Source organism: Scyliorhinus canicula, chromosome 7, assembly GCF_902713615.1.
Source record: "Scyliorhinus canicula chromosome 7, sScyCan1.1, whole genome shotgun sequence".
In the NCBI taxonomy this organism is placed as follows: domain Eukaryota; kingdom Metazoa; phylum Chordata; class Chondrichthyes; order Carcharhiniformes; family Scyliorhinidae; genus Scyliorhinus; species Scyliorhinus canicula.
This window is the reverse complement of record NC_052152.1, coordinates 148,900,148-148,920,463: the sequence shown is the minus strand read 5'-3', so window position 1 is coordinate 148,920,463 and position 20,316 is coordinate 148,900,148. Positions and strand designations below refer to the sequence as shown.

Genomic DNA, 20,316 nt, shown 5'->3' with positions numbered 1-20,316 from the left:
TAATTTTATTAACACTACTTTGAGTTCAACACTTATTCTGAATAGCAAACATACATGCAAGAATTAAACTACACTCACTAACACTGTCTCTGTCTAATAATTACAACTAGTATATCTTAACTAACTCTGCAATACAATATAAATCTTATCATCTTTAGCTCCTGTCTAAACTCCGCCCCTTAGCTTAAGAGCCAGTGCAATTTATAATACTGTTCCTTAGCTCCCTTTAGTGGTCTTAACATAACATTAACTCTTCACATGCTGTACATTTGTATAATGTCACAGCCCTTAGCTGTGAAGCTAGAGGCTGGTCACAGTCAAAAGGGTGATATTGAGTTTCAGGCGATAAGTTGCAGCAGGGCTCTGTCCTGGAAGTGTTTGATGGGAATGACACCAGCTCTGACTGCCACTGTTATGGTCTCCACAATGTTTAAAGATGGTCTGAAGGACTCACAGACGTAAAGCCCCTCACCCCACTACCCCGGCCCAGGGGCAACCCCTGACCTAGAACGTGCCAGCCCCCTGATCAAGCCCAACCCTCCTATGGAGTCGCCACTCCCTCCAAGCCCTCGGCCAACAGCTCCGGCGCCCTTGAGCTGCATGCTGGAATCTGAAAATGGCGAGTCACCTCCTCACTTCCCCTCAGAAGCTATCGCGGCAGGTTAATGTTTTTTTTTGTTTTTTTTTTTAAAAAGAGTAGAAAACGAAGCCCACATGATGTCTTGCTGGGGAGTCAGGTAATTCCTGCGAGTCTGCTGAATCCAACTTTAATCTCACTAATGAGATTGAAATGAATACAAATGAGGGTTAATGATATGTTTGCCATTTTGAGGTGAGATCTGGATCTCGCCATAGGGAGTGGGCTGGATGAATTGCAAACCAGTTTGCATCCGATGCAAATCTTCATTTTGGTCTTTCCCGCGTCCAGATCTGCACTGGGTGCAACACTAATGCTTAAATCGCACCCACTACATCTACAGGTTCCATTCTAAAAACAGAAACAGAATTAAAGGTTCAAGTCTATATGACTCTTCTTCAGAGCTTAAAGTGTATGGAGACTGAAACACTGGCCAGAATTCTCCATTTAGGAGACTATGGGCATGATTCCTCATTTTCCGGCGCCGATTTTGTAATCGCCAATCAGGCAGAGAATCCAATTTTACGACTGAATCAGGTGCGGCGCTTGTTTTACGCAGTTGTGCATGCTCAGCCAATTCCAAAACTGCATTATCGCGGTGTACAGCGTAGGGATGGTCTAAGGACGTCATCTGAAGGCCCTCCCCTGATGCTCTGCCCCCAATTGGCCGAGTTCCGGACTGCACAGTTGACGTGTGGTCTCACCGGTCGGGAACCTGGCATGGCGGCTGCGGACTATGTCCAGCGCCGCCACAGTCAGACAGGAGCCGCGCTGCTGGCCTCAGAGGCTTCATTGAGGGTTGGGGGGATTGGTGGGGGGGTGGCAAGGGGAGCACTATCTGGCAGGTCGGGTCCACACATGGCCGGTGCCATGTTATATGGTGCAACCTCTGCAGGTCGTGCCTTGCAATTCTCCAGCCATTTTTATCACGGAGGCTGTGCGTTCTACGTGGCGCTGCTGCTAGCCTCTCACCGGTTGGAGGATCGATGTTGGGACGGTGCCAGTTTTTCCCATGGATCCTCCGGACATAGTGTCTAAATTGGAGAATCCAGCCTATGTTCTCCCACCGGAGATGAATCGCCACTGATCCGCACTCGCACTTGGAACTTCCACACACAGCCTGCTGTCTGGATTGGTAACCTCATTTCCCTTCACAGTTGAGTGGACTTCAGATAGTCAACTGCAAAACTAAATGCAATGTTTATAAACATCGATCTATGACTGACAACTCTTGGACCATTTCAAAGACAGTTAAGTGCCCTCACTTCCTCTTTTTCACTGCAGAAAACACTTTACTGCTGACTACAGGAAATCAACTCAAGAATGAAGAGAAATGAGATTAAACAATGCAGACAGCTGGCTGTGTGCAGAAGTGGTCAATCACAGCCTATAAAATCAATTCCACATAGATATGAATGAAAGGCTTACAGATCAAAGATCTGAGGGGTTTCAACCCAGTTAATGTAGTTTTCGCTTTCGAGGAATTTACAGGTGTATTGCATAGCTGAGTTTTAAAGTAGCAAGTTTTTTCACTGGCTCTGTCTGGTTACTCACAGCTTTCAGATAGGGGTCTCTGTATTTGGGGGGGCTTCCAGTCAGTGGTTTATTTAATACAGCCTCCCAGATAGGGGTCTCTGTAATGGAGGGTTTCTGGTGGGAGTCTCAACTATGGGGGGGGGGGGGTCTCTCTTATGGGGGAATCTCTGATGGGGGTATATCCCATAATGGGGAGCTTCTAGAGAGGTCTCTCTTATGAGGGGGGGTCACCAGTGAAGGGGAGGTGCTGGTGGGGTATCTCTCTTCCGGGGAGGTTGTCAATGGAGGGGTGGGATCCTGGTGGGGGATGGGGTAGTCAGGGTTTGCATTGTGGGGAGGGAGTGGAGGGGGGGGGGGGGGGGAGGGGAGGGTGGCATTCCTATGGACTTTGGGGCAACTCCCTTTGGCCCACCGTGAGGTCAACCGCATCAAGGCCATGCTGGGAAATACCTGCACCAATTCCCGTCCACATGATTCTCGACCCAGAGGACCGGAGATTCACGCAGGCTTGGAGAATCTGGTGCCCAGTCCGTTAATAGGATGCAGATGGTCTTCTACTGGTGCAGATGCGAACCTCGATACCACCATCTGTGGGGGACCAGAGCATCGGAACAGGCAGCGATCCCATTTTTTGGCCGACGATGGATTCTCCACTGCATCGGGAATTCCCGCACCAGTGGTGGGCAGCAGAGAATCCAGGCCACCGTCATTGAAACAAAATGAAAGTTTGCGTGCTTTGCATGTTTCATCAATTCAAACTGAACCTTCACAGTGAAGTTTAAATGGAGGAGGTGCACCAGTTAATCTATACCTTCAAGAATGGGCACCACATGGTGGTTACAGCTTATAAAATATTAGAAAATGTGCATTAAACTTTAATAAATAGATTAGATTTCTCGTGAACAAAAATATTGTCTTGTCAGGAATCTCATTGAAATGATGGGTATTATTATTTTTGAATAGAATTGGAAAAGAAAGAATTGGGCACTTTAAATTTAAGGGGCAATTTAGTGTGGCCAGTCCACCTACCTGCACATTTTTTGGGTTATGGGGGGTGAGACTTGGGAAGAATATGTAAAATCCACACAGATAGTGACCCGGAGCTGGGATCTAACCAGGGTCCTCAGCACCGTGAGACAGTAGTGCTAGCCACTGCGACACCGTGCTACCCTAAATGATGGGTACTAAAATACCCACTGCAGTTATTGAACATTTCTGCATGGGAGCACTCTGAAAATATTGATAGTATCTTAAGAACACAAGTCCTAACTTCCAGACAGATTACCATCTCAGCAGTGGATATGGTTCTATCCATGCAGAAACCCCAATACATAGCAACAGAACGCACAGGTCAGGGACTTAACTAATATGAAAATAAAACATGATCGATAGCGGATAAGTCTGATGACATCATGCAGCATTTGGTTTCCTCACCGGTCCCATCAGGCCCAAGGTATCCAATTTAAAAATCTATTCTGTAGAATGTATTTTAAATTCTCTAATGCCTCCTTCAGTCGGATCGAACATTGCTAAGAGTGAAATGTTACTCTGGAGAGCTTGGAGCAGAAAATGACTGCAGCTGACTTTATCAATATAGTTTATTCATGTGGTACACACTAAATGAAAGTCACTTACAAGTAGCAGTTTTTCTTTGTGATCACAGTGAAGGACCCGTTTCCCACCTCCTTGTGTACACTTGCGTTACCATCTGACAAGTAAATCACATTTGGAGTCAAGCCCAACTGCTCACTCAGGTCACCAAGATTGAGGCGCTGAAAGGATAGCTCTCCTTTACGCAACTCCACACAGTATCTGAAACAAGGTACAAAAAGATGCACAAAATGAAGAGCATTTTCTCCTTTAAAAAAGCACAAAAGATTCTGTTTGGTATATTGGCGCCAAAATCTTAACCACTATTTTATACACTATACAATTGACAATTCAAAGTGCTTTTCTGCACTACAAGTTTCAATTTCTACAGTTTTAATTAAGCAGTGTAACTAACAACAGAAAATTGGAATTTAGTGCTTAATTTGAATTATTAGATAATTGTAATTAAACCATTTTGAATTAATAGACAGTAAGTGTTTTAGAGAACTGGTGTGATGCAAGCCAAATACTGCAACACAGCACAAACAATATCGAGCCTTTTTTGGCTGATTGGATGGCAACAATAGAACACAGGTAAAGGAAGTTTCATTTGATGTACAGAAACTTATGGACTCATCAAATGTTTCAACATATCTAAGCAGCAGTGAGGAAATGAATTGGAGAGTCATAGGCCTCCATTTTGTCTCATCCAGCTGACACCATTTTGCTTTCCTCTGCTGATTCCAAAGATGGACAAGGTATGCATAGCAATATATAGGTTGTCACCCAGGTTTGAATCCCAGGGACAGTGGGCCATGGATGCTTGGCTTCCCAGGCAGTGCTGAACTAGAGCAGCTGGTGTTCAAAAACTTCAAATTGCTAACTACGCCCCTGCCCAACTGTTCAGGTGGATCTTAAAAGCACAAGTTTGGAAAAATTCTCTGAATGCTCTGACAGGTACACCAGAACACCTTATATACACACACACACACACATACATATATATATATTTATTTTACGGTAAGGCCCCTTACTACAGGTACGGGGATAGATCCCTCTGCTGGCTCCGCCCAGTATGCGGAGTATAAATATGTGTGCTCTCCGTACAGCAGCCATTTCGTCAGCTGCTGTAGGAGGCCACACATCTCTGTGTAATAAAGCCTCAATTACATCCTACTCTCGTCTCGTCGTAATTGATAGTGCATCAATGGTACAAAAGATTTTCAATCAGTCTATCTTGCTGGAGATCTGAAAGTGCTGTCAAATTTGTCCCACTTCTCTACTCCTTCCCCATAGCTCTGCAATCTTTTTATTTTATATTATGCCACACTGCAACAGAGGGCGGGAATTCTCCGGCCATTGGGATTCTCTTTTACCGCCGGCAGCACAGCCCCGCCCAGGGGTTTCCTGACATCAATAGGAAATCCTATTGACAAGGGGCAGGAGTTGAGAATCCCACCACCACCAAATAGCGTGCAGCCTAGAAACAAGTGGCTGGGGGAACAAAGAATCCTGCCCTTGGAAAATGCCAGTGACGACTGAAAAGTGAAAGTATCCATATGTATTTCTACTTAGTTTTTCCATAATACGTTGATTTACTGAACGTTTTTCTCCCCGCTGAACACCAAACTAAAGATTAATAGAAATTTGGATGATGGAAACTTGAACAACTTTCTAGATGGATAACTTTCAGTATACATCTATAATTGTCCTTTAGGTTGTAAATTGAAGGTAATGAACTCAAACTGAGTTTTCACTGTCAGATACAAAAGGTCTTTCTGGCTGGTGAAAATTGTAAACGTCTTTCTCTGGCTCACCTTTTCAGAACTTGACTCCACGTACAGACTCCACACAGGCAGTGGCCCAGCGGGGAATCGAACCTGGGACCCTGGTGCTGTGAAGCCACAGTGCTAGCCACTTGTGCTACCTTGCTGCCCATGCAATAAGGTAAGAACATAGGATTAGGAGGAAGGTGCTCCACCCCAGTTCTGTTCCACTATTCAATTTGATCATGACTGAACGGTACCACAGCTCCATTTAACTGCCTTAGTTGGAATAGGTATATTTAACAAAGATATATATTTCAACTATAATCATGAAAGCAAGCTCCGCTTATCCAAGCATCAAACGACTTCTGGAGGCAAGAATTCCAGGTTGCTACAATCCTTTGAGAGACAAAATATTTCTCGCTCTAATTTTAAGATTATCCCTCAATCTTTATCTGTATCTAGTCCATCAAATCTTTTTTCTCCTTTTAGCCACCTCATTCAGATCAAACCACAATCTTCTTTATTGATACATACCAAGTTTAGGCAAGTGAACAAAAGTAAGCATTTTGATCTCCTCTAAGGGTTAATTCTAACGGTTACACAATATCAGAATCTATGGGCTGGCTTTTGAACCCCTTCCCGAGTCTGAAAAAATAGGTGGTCAGGGGCTAAAAATAGGCCCGCCATCGGCATAACTATTCCCCAATTTCACCCTGCATACGGGTTGGGTTATTGTAGAGGCAGGACGAAGCATGGGTTACCATGCAGTGGGCAACCGACACAGCTCAATAAGAGCAAATTGAGGTCAGTTAAAAGGAGGCTGACTAGTATTTTCCAGTCATCCTCCAACTTTCCAGAGGTGGCTGGGGCCTAATTAGAGGCCTGGAGGCAGCCTCCCATACAGAACCCATTTACCAGCCTGGATTCAGGAGCAGCTACAGGTCGCTATGTACAATGCCCCCCTCCCGCTCCACACCCAACATATACAAATGATGGCCTGGCTGCAAGATCCATTATTTTGCGATCTAAACCAATAGAACAACTCCATTTGGAGGTACCCTCTCTCTCACCTAGCATCTATTCAGCTGTCACCTAGCATCAATTTCAGTTGTCTGTTCCTTTCAAGCAGTATGACCACTAACTGGCTCTCCAATTTCAAGATCTTGCCTCCTTAACTGAACAACAAATCTGACTCTGGGCCAAATAAGCTGGTGCCCCAAGAACTCACAATGAATGATTGTTTCCCCATGACCGGAGTTGAGTACAATACCCTGCAACAGCCCCAATCTCTCTCTCCTAACCGTGAGGGAAAATAATCATTATTTTCCATTCACCACAGGTTTTTTATCTGTTATATCTGAGGATATATTATAGAAAGCATGTGTTTTTTTGTTGGGCCCAGGTTTTAAAAAAAATTAATTTATGGGATGTGGACGTCGCTGGTTAGGCCAGCATTTAATGCCCATCGCTAGTTGCTTTCAGAAGGTGGTGGTGAGCTGCCTTCTTGAACTGCTGCAGTCTGAGGTATAGTTACACCTACTGTGCTGTGAGGGAGGGAGTTCCAGGATGTTGCCCAGCGACAGTGAAGGAATGCCGATATATTTCCAAGTCAGGACGGTGAGTGATTTGGAGGGGAACCTCCAGGTGGTGGGGTTGCCATGTAACTGCTGCTCTTGTCCTTCTAGATAATAATGGTCGTGGATTTGGAAGGTGCTGCCTAAGGAACATTGGCGAGTTTCTACAGTGCATCTGTAGATGAAAGCGAAGGAGGCATTGACATGTTATTTGTCTGGGGATATTTTCTTGCGGCAATCCTGTGAGGCCGGAGCTCTTATGCTGAGCTCAACTGAACGCATCAACCCAGGCCAACTTGCTCAAAACCTTAAAAGATATGTTGCTCCCAACACATGCCACTAAGGCATCAATGTGACCACCCACAAAAGCTGTGAAATAATATGAACTAGATATATGTATGTAAACTGTTGAGGCAGTAATTTTTACAAATGTTTAAAATATTTTTCTTTATAATCACCAAGAGAGGTTCGTAAATATGGGTGGAATTTTCCACCTTAAATGCTGTGAAAGCAGTCTATTTAAAGTTAAAATGCTCACACTCCCCCTTCACTGGGCGGCCTGGTAGCACATTGGTTAGCACTGTTGCTTCACAACGCCAGGGTCCAGGGTTCAATTCCCAGCTTGGATCACTACCTGTGCGGAGTCCGTACGTTCTCCGTGTCTGCTTGGGTTTCCTCCGGGTGCTCCGGTTTCTTCCCACAGTCCAAAGATGTGTGGGTTAGGTGGATTGGCCATGCTAAATTGCCCCGTTGTGTCCAAAATATAGGTGGGTTGTGGGGATAGGGTGGAAGTGTTCTTTCCGGGGCCGGTGTGCACTCGATGGGCCAAATAGCCTCCTTCTGCACTGTAAATTGTATGATTCTATCAACAGTATTGTACTGTCTTCATTCGTGTTAATCCAAAATCTAAACCTCAACGAAGTGAGATTACTGATGAAGGATAACCCAATACAGAGGATCTATTCCTTTATGTCTTTCAGACAGGTTGCCATGATCTTCACCATGGTGACTGCCATTGGCTAATTTAGAATCTGCCCCAATTTTATTTAATGAATTCAGGACTGCTCAATATTAAATACAATGAGCAAGTGTTCACTTTACAACTGGAAAGGTTTCATTTAGCATCATTTGAAACTGTTAAACTGATCATGGGCAACCACACGGAATGTTATTAATCACACTTTAGAATAGCTCACACGCAGTAAAATTCATTTTATTACTGAGGGCAGTGTGTTAATGTTAAATGATTTTCTAGAACAAATAGAACAGATGAATTCTATTCTTTTGCACATTAGAATGGCAGTTGAGACAGTCAACTTATGTTTTACCCTTTCATAGGAACTTAAAAGATTCAGCAATTGACATCAAAGCAGCATTTGACTAAGTGTGGCATCAAGGAGCCCAAACAAAACTGAAGTCGATGGAAACCAGAGGAAACCTCTCCACTGAGGTGCGATGAGCATCATCGTTTGACAACATCTGACTCCTGCACACGATAGCCTTTTTCATCTTCCACCTGGATTATCCTGCATGTAAGCTGGCCAATCCATCACACGGCCCATCGATTCCCTGGGGTGGGGACACTGGGGGGTGGGGGGCACCGGAGTGGTGAGCGCTGGCTGAACCGCATTTCCCAAGCCAAGTCCACCCCCAATATTCGCCTGTTCCCCCTTGCCTCCTCTGCGGCCAACCCAGCCCAGCCCACCCCTCACACTCTTCTGACAGAGCACCGACGTTGTAACATTGTGTAAAGGTGTTTGATGTGAAAATATATATACAGGTACATGCCCTAACCCCTGTGACTAAACCGTGCCCTGCACCCAAACAAGCTTAAATGAGGTCTACTTTTCTGGACTTGCGTGCCCCAATGCTGTGTCGCGATGGATCCCCAGATGGCACATCAGGAGTATAGGAGGCCTGCTGTGATTCCCGCCCTGTGGAGTGGGTCCTCTTTGGCAGGCGTCTTCCGGGGCGACCGGACTGGATGGGCCCGGCTGCTGCTCAGGTGGTGTGGTGCCACCCTGCTCTTCCTGTTGCCCACCAGATGTGCCAGGGACAGGGGGATGTGGGGAGGGGGGGACTCCGAATCCTGCGGTGTTCCGACACCTCCCCTGCGGGAGTCACCGCATAGGTATATCACCTTCTCCTCCCTCGGGGTGCCCGATGACCCCGGGATACTCCATGGGAGGGGGATGAGTGAAGCTATCTCGTGAGGCCTCCTCTCCTCCTCCTCCCTCCCCCCCCCTCCCCACCGCCATCACCCACTTCCCCCCCCCCATCACCCACTGTGTTGTTACTCGTGTCTTAATAAAGCTCGTAGTCTCAAATGTGGAGAAGATGCTTTATTGTGAGTTCGTTCTCTCTTCAGAGCTGTTTCCTAAAGTTACCTTCAGTGTTCCTAGCTGGCGTGTGTGTTGTGTATCTGTGTTGCTCCAAGTTCTGCCCTTAGTGAAGTGTGTGCTCACTTCCTGTCCCCGTCTATTTATATGGCTCTCCCGTGCCCCCTCTAGTGTTTGCTCAGTTGTGTTGCATCTAGTTTACTTGTGATCACCACATCCCCCTTTTTCTCTTAACATATTTTCTGTACATCGTTAAAGAAAATTGTACATCCTGTCCCGCTGTATCTGTAGCTCTCCCGCTCGTGTTTGCTCTGTTGTTCTGTATCTAGTCAATCTACGATCACCACATCCCCCTTTTTCTCTTTACATAGTTTCTGTACATCATTAAAGAAAAATTATTGAAAACAGTTACTTATGATATGCGTATCTATACAGGTGATGGTGCTATTGCATATTTTATAAAGCCAATGTAGTTATATGTCCAATCTTAATAAAAACATTTATGAGTCCAAACTTGATGAATTTGTTCAGAGCTTTTTTTCTTTTTTTTTGTTGTTGATGACGTGGTGATATTGATATTGCAAGTCCGCTGTGAATGTTGTTGGTGTTCCTTGTTATTTTAAGTACCCAATGCATCATCCCGAGGTGTTTGCATGGTCACCTCACTGATGTTGCCTGGCATGGCCTTTTTTCTGTGCTTGTGGTGTTGATTTATTGTCTCATCCGCCTTGGATGCTGGTGTGCTTGCTCGTTCTGGAGCAGACGTGAGTTTGTGCGATTCGTTGTCATCCCATGACACGTTTGTAGTCTTGTCATCGTTTTGCAGTGTGCTGTGGCATTGTCCTTCATGTGCCGAGTAGTACCATTGCGTACAAGTCGTTGTTTCATTGCTGTTGTTTCTGTCGTTCCTGTTTTTGTTACACCCACTTCCCCCCACCTGGCACTGCCAGTCCTGGAGGCCAACTGGCATTTCGATCAGGGTCCGTATGCTTGTGGCCATGGAGCTCAGGGAGTGGGCCATCTCCGTCTGGGACTGCGCCACATCACGTTGCAGTTGTGTTATGCTGCTTCGGATAACACAAGCTGCTACTTGATGCAGTCTTAACTAAAGGATGCTCCAGACTCTGAAATGAGTTCAACGTGTTTATTGAACTATTACCACAGTTCTCAAATGAGTTTGACTCTCTGCTAATCTAACAGTAGTAACTCAGTCTAACTGTACCAGCTTGCTCTAAGCCACGTGCTGGGGTGTGATGCTGCTAATCAACCCTAACTCTCTGGATGTCTGTCTGTGGAAAGAGGCAGGGTGTGAGTGCCTCATCCCTTTTATAGTGTTTCTGTCATGGCCCCTTGTGGTGATGCCACCTCAGTGTCCTGACTACCCATTGGTTGTGTCCTATTCAGAGTGTTCATTGGTTGCATATCATGACAGTTGCGACTGTGCCATCACCTTCTGTGTCTGTGTCACATCAGCCAGTGACTGCGCCATCTCCCTCTGGGTGTGGGCCACCTCCCTCTGTGTCTGCATCACAAGGCCACTGCCTGGCTAATACTGGCGACGTTCCCAGCCATGGCCTGCTGAGACTAGGCCACGCTCAGGAGCGCCGCTGCGATGTCCAGGTGGCTCTGGCACATGGCTGCCTCTGAGATGGCCTTCTGAAAATCCAAATAAACAGCATCAACCTTCTCCTTCTGAACACCTCTACCACTGGGCTAAATCGCTGGCTTTTAAAGCAGACCAAGGCAGGCCAGCAGCACGGTTCAATTCCCATACCAACCTCCCCGAACAGGCACCGGAATGTGGTGACTAGGGGCTTTTCACAGTAACTTCATTGAAGCCTGCTCGTGACAATAAGCGATTTTCATTTTTCAGTTACATCCTTGAAGAATTCCAGTAATGTTGCCATGCACAATTTTCATTTCATTCATCCACGCTGGCTGTATCCAATCTTGCCACTGTTTTCCAAGTGCTCTGCTACTGAATCTTTTATAATAGACTATTTAACACTTTCCCAACTACTGACATCAGGCTGACTGGTATATAGTTGCTTGTTTCCTCTCTACCTTCCTTTTTAAATAATGGGGTTACATTAGCTACCTTCCAATTCACAGAAACTGTTCCAGAGTTAATAGAATCTTGGAGGATGACCACCTTATGCATCCACTATTTCTGGGGCCATTTCCTTAAGATAAATCATCATCTTTGTGAATAGAGAGCAGGCCCAAAATGACATACGGTCTAATCCTCTTATTCTGTTATTCTTGCACAGCGCTGCATGTCATAGCAAATTATTTTCACTGTTATTCATAGAACAAGACAAATTTCCCTGGAAGTAATCAGGAAAGCATTTTGTTTTTGAGAACAGAATTGATCAAAAATGATTGGTTTGTACCTGTTCCATTTTACTGATGCAAGGCCTCCTTTCTGCAGTTCTAATTGCCCCTCTTTTATGACCCCAGTCTCTGGCTGTGGGGTGTAACTGTTACTCCCATGTGTCTGATGGGTTTCATAAATGTTATTTTTAATGATCTGGTTCAAAAGTTTAATGATCTGTAATCAAATTTGACAAAATGTGAATTAAGTCATTGTATTCAACACATCCAGGCCACTGGAACAAAGACTAGGACTGGAATTATCCCGCCATTGGGATTCTCTTTTCCCGCCAACAGTGCATCGCCCATCCGCAGATTTCCTGGCGGCTTCGAGTGGCTTCAATGGGAAATCCCATTGACAAGCAGTGAGAAGAGAGAATTCTGCCACCAGCAGACAGCGCGTGGCCAAGAAACATGTGGCTGGGGAACCGCAGAATACCGCCCAAGGCTTTCAAAAAAGTATTTTAAATGTCAGATAACGTTCGCAAAATCAAAGAATAATACAGTGCAGAGTAGGCCCTTCGGCCCATCGAGTCTGCGCCAATGCATGAAAAACACCTGAACTGCCCATCTAAACCCATTGCCAGCACTTGACCCACAGCCTTGAATATCATGATGTGCCAAGTGCTCATCCAGGTACTTTTTAAAGGATGTGAGGAAACCTATCTCGACCACCCTCCCAGGCAGTGCAGACTGTCACGACCCTCTGGGTAAAAACGTTTTTTGTCAAATCCCCCCACAGACCTCCTGCCCCTCAACTTGAACTTGTATCCCCCATAATTGATCCTTCAACTGAAGGGGAACAGCTGCTCCCTATCCACCCTGCCCACACCCCTCATACTCTTGTACACCTCGATCAGATCGCCCCTCAGTCTTCACTGCTCAATAACCCAAGCCTATCCAACCTCTTTTCACAACTTAAATGTTCCGTCCCATATACCTTTTTCACCACCCTATTACCCGCCCTTCTCCCTTCAGAGATTTATGGACAAACACGCCAAGGTCCCTTTGTTCCTCGGAACTTCCTGGTGTCAGGCCATTCATTGAAAAGAGTGATTCAAACAATAGGAAATAAAGCAATTGAACCAGTGTATCGCTTTTGGGCATGGTCCAGTGACGCCGTTGCACTCGGATACGTGTCGGACGCAACAGATTAATCATGCGAGATCATGAATCACAAATCACCCGACATGCTCCACCCAGCGCAATCTGGATCACAGCGAGATCAGCATATTTAAATGAGCCTAATGGCACTTCCAGGTGGTACTGCCAGGTTTCCAGGGGCACTGTCAAAGTGCCAGGCTGGCATTGCTGAGGTGCCCAGGTACCAGGTTGACATTGCCATGGTTTGGGCCAATCTGGGCCTTGCTAATTGGAGGGAGGGTGGGGAAATTTGGTGCTGCCAATCAAAATGCCACCCTGACTGTGAACAGCTGCTCCTGCTGGTGAGATCAGCTCACCAGCACGAAATCAACTAAAGTGTGACCTTGGCGGAGAGAAACTCCCAGCGGCCAAAAAAAACAGCACAGTGCCATTGAATAGTGGGGTGTTTCTCAGAGCTGGAGCCATTGCCCAATCGTTTCCTTTGTCGGTTTTCTTTAAAAAACACATACAAATATTAGTATTCATGTCGAGAGGGCTAGAATACAAGACCAGGGATGTGCTTCTGAGGCTATATAAGAATCTGATCAGACCCCATTTGGAGTATTGTGAGCAGTTTTGTGCCCTGTATCTAAGGAAGGATGTGCTGGCCTTGGAATGATCCCTGGAATGAAGAGCTGGTCATCTGAGGAACGGTTGAGGACTCTGGGTCTGTACTAATTGGAGTTTAGAAGGTTGAGGGGAGATCTTATTGAAACTTACAAGATACTGCGAGACCTGGATAGAGTGGACGTGCAGAGGATGTTTCCATTTGTGGGGAAAAACTAGAAACAGAGAGCACAATCTCAGACTAAAGGGCCGATCCTTTAAGGAAGAGATGAGGAGGAATTTATCCAGCGAATCTGTGGAACTCTTTTCCGCAGAAGGCTGTGGAGGCCAAATCACCGAGTGTCTTTAAGTCAGAGGATAGATAGGTTTTTGATCAATAAGGGGATCAGCGGTTATGGGGAGAAGGCAGGAGAATGGGGATGAGAAAAATAACAGCCATGATTGAATGGCGGAGCTGACGGGATGGGCTGAGTGGCCTAATTTTGCTCCCGTGTCTTATGGGCTTATGGTCTAATGTAACACATGGTTTGCCGAGGCTCAGCTTAAAAAAGTTAATTTGGATCTCCAGCTTATGCTGAAGTATGCGATCTTGGCAACGGTGCAAAGTACGTCTGATCATTGGGTTCATTGCCCCAGTGGGAGTGTGGAAAAAAACAACCAGGGTTTGCTATTCTTAAGGAAAAGGGGGCAAATTAGTGTGCAGATAATTAGACTCAGCTTTGATACTTCTCCCTTAACTTATCTCCCCAATGGTCAAATTGCCTATTAGCACACTCTGTACTGTAGGCTCAAAAGTGAAGTGTCAGAAGGCAGCAGGCACTGGTCAAACAAAACCCTAAAATGGAGCCTGGAGTTTCATCAAAGGAAGGAGGAATAAAATTGCAAAGAGAGGTCATTATAAAAAAATATATACTAAACTGACATTTCCATTTGCACTTTCCCTGTTGAGCAAAACCAGGAAAGAAAATGGTCTAAAATATCACTCCCTACATCAGTCACGCAGCAAAGATTTTAAAGTATGAGTTGATGCAGGTATTTGAAGAATGCAGAAGTATTTGGCTTTTACCTTCATTCTATCTTCAGCCGACGTAGCTTCAAGTTCATAATCATGGTGTTCTAAAAAGGAAATGCTGATCTTCTGTCCTTCGACATGCTCACACGATTTGATAGATTTAAACGAAAACTGTTTCTTAATTATACCTTTTTCAATGTTATACAAGAGCCTTAAATTATAATCAATCTGGAAAAGAAATACGCATTTAAGGAACATCAGTAAATACAAATCAACGGCAACCATAGTAATGGTCAATATTTGAAGGACACTGGAGAAGGAAAGCATTTTGCAAAGGAATTGGTTCTGGACATAGGAGAAATGAAATTCTAGGTTAATCATGCAAGGCCAATTTTCTTCAGGAAATTCTTCCTGATTTACAAATAAGTAGTGCTTAAAATTTTAACAAGTCTTACAACACCAGGTTAAAGTCCAATAGGTTTGTTTCAAACACTAGCTTTCGGAGCACTGCTCCTTCCTCAGGTGAGGAGGGAGCAGTGCTCCGAAAGCTAGTGTTTGAAACAAACCTGTTGGACTTTAACCTGGTGTTGTAAGACTTGTTACGGTGCTCACCCCAGTCCAACGCCGGTATCTCCACATCATTACATTTTTAAGTAGTGAGAGGCTGATAATAGAGTGCATTTGTCGCTTTGATGACACAATGTGATATGGTTTGGATTGAGCTGGTTGAAAGATTGGTCAGTGTTCAATTCTGAATGCTTTAGGATGGGGTTGATTATGAGTGAAGCAAAGTTCTTCCAGTGTCCAAATCAACATCATCCTGAAACAAACACCACCAAAACCATTTTCTATGGACATTTATTGCCATGTGCTTCTGAGACTTTGCTGTACCCAAATTGGCACTTCCTACATTGATGAATACATTTCACGTATACTTCATCGACTCTGAAGTGCCTTGGGATAGCACAAGGTCATGGAAAGCACTATAAGAGCACAGATCACTTTATACTGTAGAAGCTTTGAAATAGTTTATATTGCAGGGTGCAACCGCATTTATATATCTCAATAAAAATTCAACAATCTGAAACATTGGGGGCAATTTTGTGCCAGCATCAGTCGCGAGTATATACAGCAATGAGGACGCAAAGTCCCACATGGGAGTCGGGAAAAGATTTTCGCCGGCGAGATCTCATTTCCAAATTTGTCCTGCCCATCGCTGGTGACATAATGAGTGTGGGTGGGAACATCATTTAAATACAATTGACTACCTTTTAATATTATTAACGGTCACCCTGCTACATGATGCCCCCTCAGTGAAAATTCAAGCCCCACTGACGTTATAACATGGATTCAGTGACTAGGATCCCACCAGGGGCGCCAGGGTAAGCATAACTCCCAGGGAGAGGGGCACTGACCCCTGGCACTGGTCAGCACTGCCAATGCTAAACTGCGCGAGCGGGCAGTGTCAAGGGCAAGCCTTCTGAAGACCCCCATTGGGGGAGCAGGGTCCCCTGAGGTGTGGTGGGGGAGGGGGCGGGTGGATGCCTGCGAAGCCCAGATATATTTGCTCAGAGTGGCTGAAATTCTGGTCTGAAAACCCAGCAGAGTATCTGGAGAGATATGCGGCAGCTTTCAGTTAGAGACTGACACTGGCAAATTATGGAAAAATTTGCTCATATAACTCGGTTTCTTTCTCCGCAGATACTGCCTGAACTGCTGAGTATTTTCAACATTTTCCGTTTTAACTAGTCAAAAGAGAGTCTGATTTATGATGCTTGTTGAACCTTGCTGAGTGTGAACTGGATACCAGGGGGCGGATATTTCTGACCCCCCCCCCCCCCCCCCCCCCCAAACCAGCGGAGTCTTCTGGCCTCGCCAAAGTCAAATCTTCCCCAGCCGCGGGGTGGGCATGCCATGCAAAAGCTCAGACTCCGGTGAGATCGGAAGATCCCTTGGGCAGTCCGCTGCATGAAAACCTGTTGCATGGGGTGCAAAAAACCCTGGCCCATGTTTTCTACTTTACAACAGAGCCTACACTTTGAAAATACTTCACTGGTTGTAAAGTGCTTGGGACATCACTTTTACATTCTGAGCATTGATCGTACAAAAACTATTCCAACATTTGTTTGCTTTTTTTCTTAAAGTTGAATTACTTGATGAAAATGGACTCTCGGAAAAACTGAACTTGCTTATCTCCACATTAAACAGTTCCAATTGGCTCAGTTGCAAGGTTTCTCATCTCGTAAGTTAATGAGTATGAGTAGCTCAATTGTGTCACATGTTTTGCTCCTGAACATATACAAATTATACCAAAAGTGGGATTTAAAACATGTCCAGTCAGGACCCCAAGGTGAAACATGCCAAGCAGTCTGCCTGGGCTAATTGTTTAGAGTTAGACTAACTGGCAGGATGAACTATTTACAACTGTTAATAAGTTTCTCCTTGCCCTTCCAACCTTGAAGATAAATGCACAGTTCTTGAAGATGTAGTGAATCTGTTTGACATATTTAGAGCTTGCTGCATGTGGGCATGGACCGTCTTGGTATCCGAGAAGATTTTTCTTATCCAAACACACAAGTCAAAACTTACCCAATGGTCTATTATTGTCCAGAGAGGGAGACAGGACAGATGAACAGAGTATGATCATCACCAATGATACCCATGAGAAAGTGATCCAATAATGCAGTTAATGTAATTTACATCATCGTCTTAGTGTTAACCAATGCAATAAAAAGGATTTTAAATTGCTTTGTTGAACAGCATACCCCCTTCAGCAAAGCATATTAAACTGCAAGATATTTAATTACGGAGAACATTGTTCAGCTTACCATCAGTACTCTCTTCTGCCTTCTATATAGATTAAGTTTATAGACGGAAAAGTTGATTTGTATATTTTCAGGCATCTAAAACACAAGAAAATGGAAATCACAAATAAATATGGTTAGGGATGTTACAAAGATTACCCTGATGCACAAGTTACAATCATCTTCATTTCTTTCATTCATTCATGCAGCCAAGGTGTATGTTTCCAGACCGCCAATGGTGTCAACAGAGTGAAAAGAGATAGGTGCCCACAAATAGTTGCTTATAACAGAAACTAAGTATTGCTAAAGAAAAGAGTGATGCTGTTTATAAGATCATAAGAAATCGGAACTGAAGTAGGCTATTCGGCTCATTGAGCCTGTCATAAGGTTGTGGCTGATTTCATTATAAATGTAACTCAATTTCCTGCCTGAACCCCTTTTAACTCTTAACAAAAATCTTTCTAATAAAACCAAGGTCCCAGCATTTAATGTTCCATTTAGAAGGGAATGCCCAAGACTCACAACCCTCTGATCAAAGAAATTCCTCCGCACCTTCATCTTAGATCGGTTACGCCTTATTGTTAAACTGTGGCCCGTAGTTCTGGATCCCCCCCCCCCCATGAGCGGAAACATACTCGAAGGATGTACCCTGTAAAGCCTCTCAGAATCTCTTGTTCCAATAAGATCACCTTCCATTCTTCTGAACTCCAATCGGCATAGGCCCAACCTGCTCAACTTTTCCACATAAAACCACTTCTTCATCTCAGGAATCAGTTGAGTGAACTTTTTCTAAACTGCTTTCAATTCAAGTATATCGTTCCTTAGGTAAGGAGACCTAAACTGTCCACAGTACTCCAGGTATGATCTCAACAGTGCGCCAACAGGTGTAGCATGACTTCTCCACTTTCATATTCAACCCTCCTTGCAATAAATTTTAGGGGCTGGATTCTCTGGTGGTGGGATTCTCTGCTTCGTCGGAAGCGCACTCACACCCGTGGGCCTCCCGACAGCGTGGGGGTGCCCACAATGGGAAACCCCATTGGCCAGCTGCCAGGCCGGAGGGTCCCGCTGCCAGCGGGAGCGCGCCGCACCAAAAATCAGGTGCGGCAGGATGGACAATCCGCCCCATTTGTCGTCCCAATTACTTGTATTGAATGTCAACATTTTGTGATTTGTGTAGAAGGAAATGCATATCTCCCTGCCCAGCAGAATTTTGCAGTCACTCTCCAAATAATATTCTGTTTTTTTATTCTTCTTGCCAAAGTAGGCAATTTCATATTTTCCCACATTATATTCTATCTGCCAATTGTTACCTGCTTACTATATCCATTTGAAGACTCTTTGTGTCCTCTACACAATTTACTTTTCAACCTTTCTTTATATCATCAAAAAATATGCCTGCAAAGCAGTCTGGCCCTTCATCCAAGCCATTAATAGCGATCATAAATATTTGAGGCCCAGCACTGATCCCTGTGGCATTCCACTAGTTACTGTGTGCCAACCTGAAAATGACCCATTTATCCAGACTCTGTTTTTTGTTCGTTAGCCAATCCTCTATCCATGCCAATATATTACCCCAACACCATGAACTTGTGTGATAATCTCTCATTGAATGCCTTTTGGAAATCTAAATACACTATATCCACTGGTTTCCCTTTATCCATGTTGATTGTTACATCCTCAAAGAGCTCTAACAAATTGGTCAAACAGGATTTATTTTTCACCTGCCTGATTGCATTAAGAATTTTGAAATATCCTGCTACTACCTCTTTAATAATGATGGAGTGTAGCATTTTCCCAATGACAGATGTTAAACTAATTGACTTATAGTTTCTTGCCCTCTGTCACCCCACTTCCTTGAATTTTTAATTCATTCACAGGATGTGAGCATTGATAGCTAGGCCAACATATAATTCCCATCCTTAATTGCCCTTGTTGAGGTGGTGCTCAGCCACTTTCTTGAACTACTACAGTCCCATGTGGTGTAGTTACACCAACAGTGCAGTTAGGTAGAGAGTTCCAGGATTTTGACCCAGCAACAGTGAAACTACGGTAATATATTTCCAAGTCAGGATGGTGAGTGGCTTGGAGAGAAACTTCCAGCTGGTGATGTTCCAATGTATTTGCTGCCCTTGCTCTGGATCGCTGTAGTCATGGATTTGGAAGGTGCTATCCAAGGAGCCTACGATGATTTATTTAGATGACTTATTTGCATCCTTGGAGTGCCAATGGGCATGTAGCTTGCTATTGTCGCTGGTGGGGGACTGGAGTATCGAAACAGGATGGAGCCAACCCTGTTTTTTACCTGACGTTTAATTTTCCACCGGATCAGGAACCCCGATACCGGCGGAGAGCGGAAGAGAATACACTCTAAGTTTTAAGTATTGCGTGCACTTGTTGGTAGAGTACCGTCAGTACTCTGCCTATTGCGAAAAGCCAAAGGGAGATGCTCAAAACAATTTCACACTGCTATTCTGCAGCAGCAACACGTGTGGCATTTTCCATTATCAGGATTTTTTGCATTCGTTCAGAGGGAATGAGCATCGAAGGCTGTGCCAGCATTCATTGCCCATCCCTAAATGTCCTTGAGGGGGCAATTAAGAGTCAACCACATTGCTGTGGGTCTGGAGTCACATGTAGGCCATACCAAGTAAAGGCGGCAGATTTCTCTCCCTAAAGAAAGTTAGAGAACCAGGATGCTGCCATCAAACAAAAAGGACATGCTGCCTACCACAAAATAAGTAATGTTGTATAAGAATTTCAGTGCTGATGTGATGCCTGGCACATAGGCATACGTCTGATGGGTCATATCAAACAGCACATCCTTCAGCTATTCGCAATTCGCTGCGCACAAACTGTACTCAATGAGCCTGGGTGTGCAAAACTAGAATATAATGTTGAATGTGATTGTGCATTGGACATCACTTGCTGAACAATCCAGAGTGTGTTCAGAATTACACTAACAATCAATT

At 44.7% G+C, this 20,316-nt stretch overlaps 1 protein-coding gene across 1 annotated transcript in view; it reads right to left on the bottom strand.

Annotated features, from left to right (window-relative positions):
• LOC119969455 (protein diaphanous homolog 3) overlaps positions 1-20,316 on the bottom strand; it is a 172,319-nt gene that overhangs the window by 117,089 nt on the left and 34,914 nt on the right. The window contains exons 3-6 of the mRNA XM_038803100.1: positions 17,369-17,443; positions 14,595-14,768; positions 11,839-11,996; positions 3,809-3,985 (exon numbers count right to left, since the gene is read on the bottom strand). Of these exons, the coding sequence (XP_038659028.1) occupies positions 3,809-3,985; positions 11,839-11,996; positions 14,595-14,768; positions 17,369-17,443 (584 nt within the window). The remainder of the gene's footprint in view (positions 1-3,808; positions 3,986-11,838; positions 11,997-14,594; positions 14,769-17,368; positions 17,444-20,316) is intronic.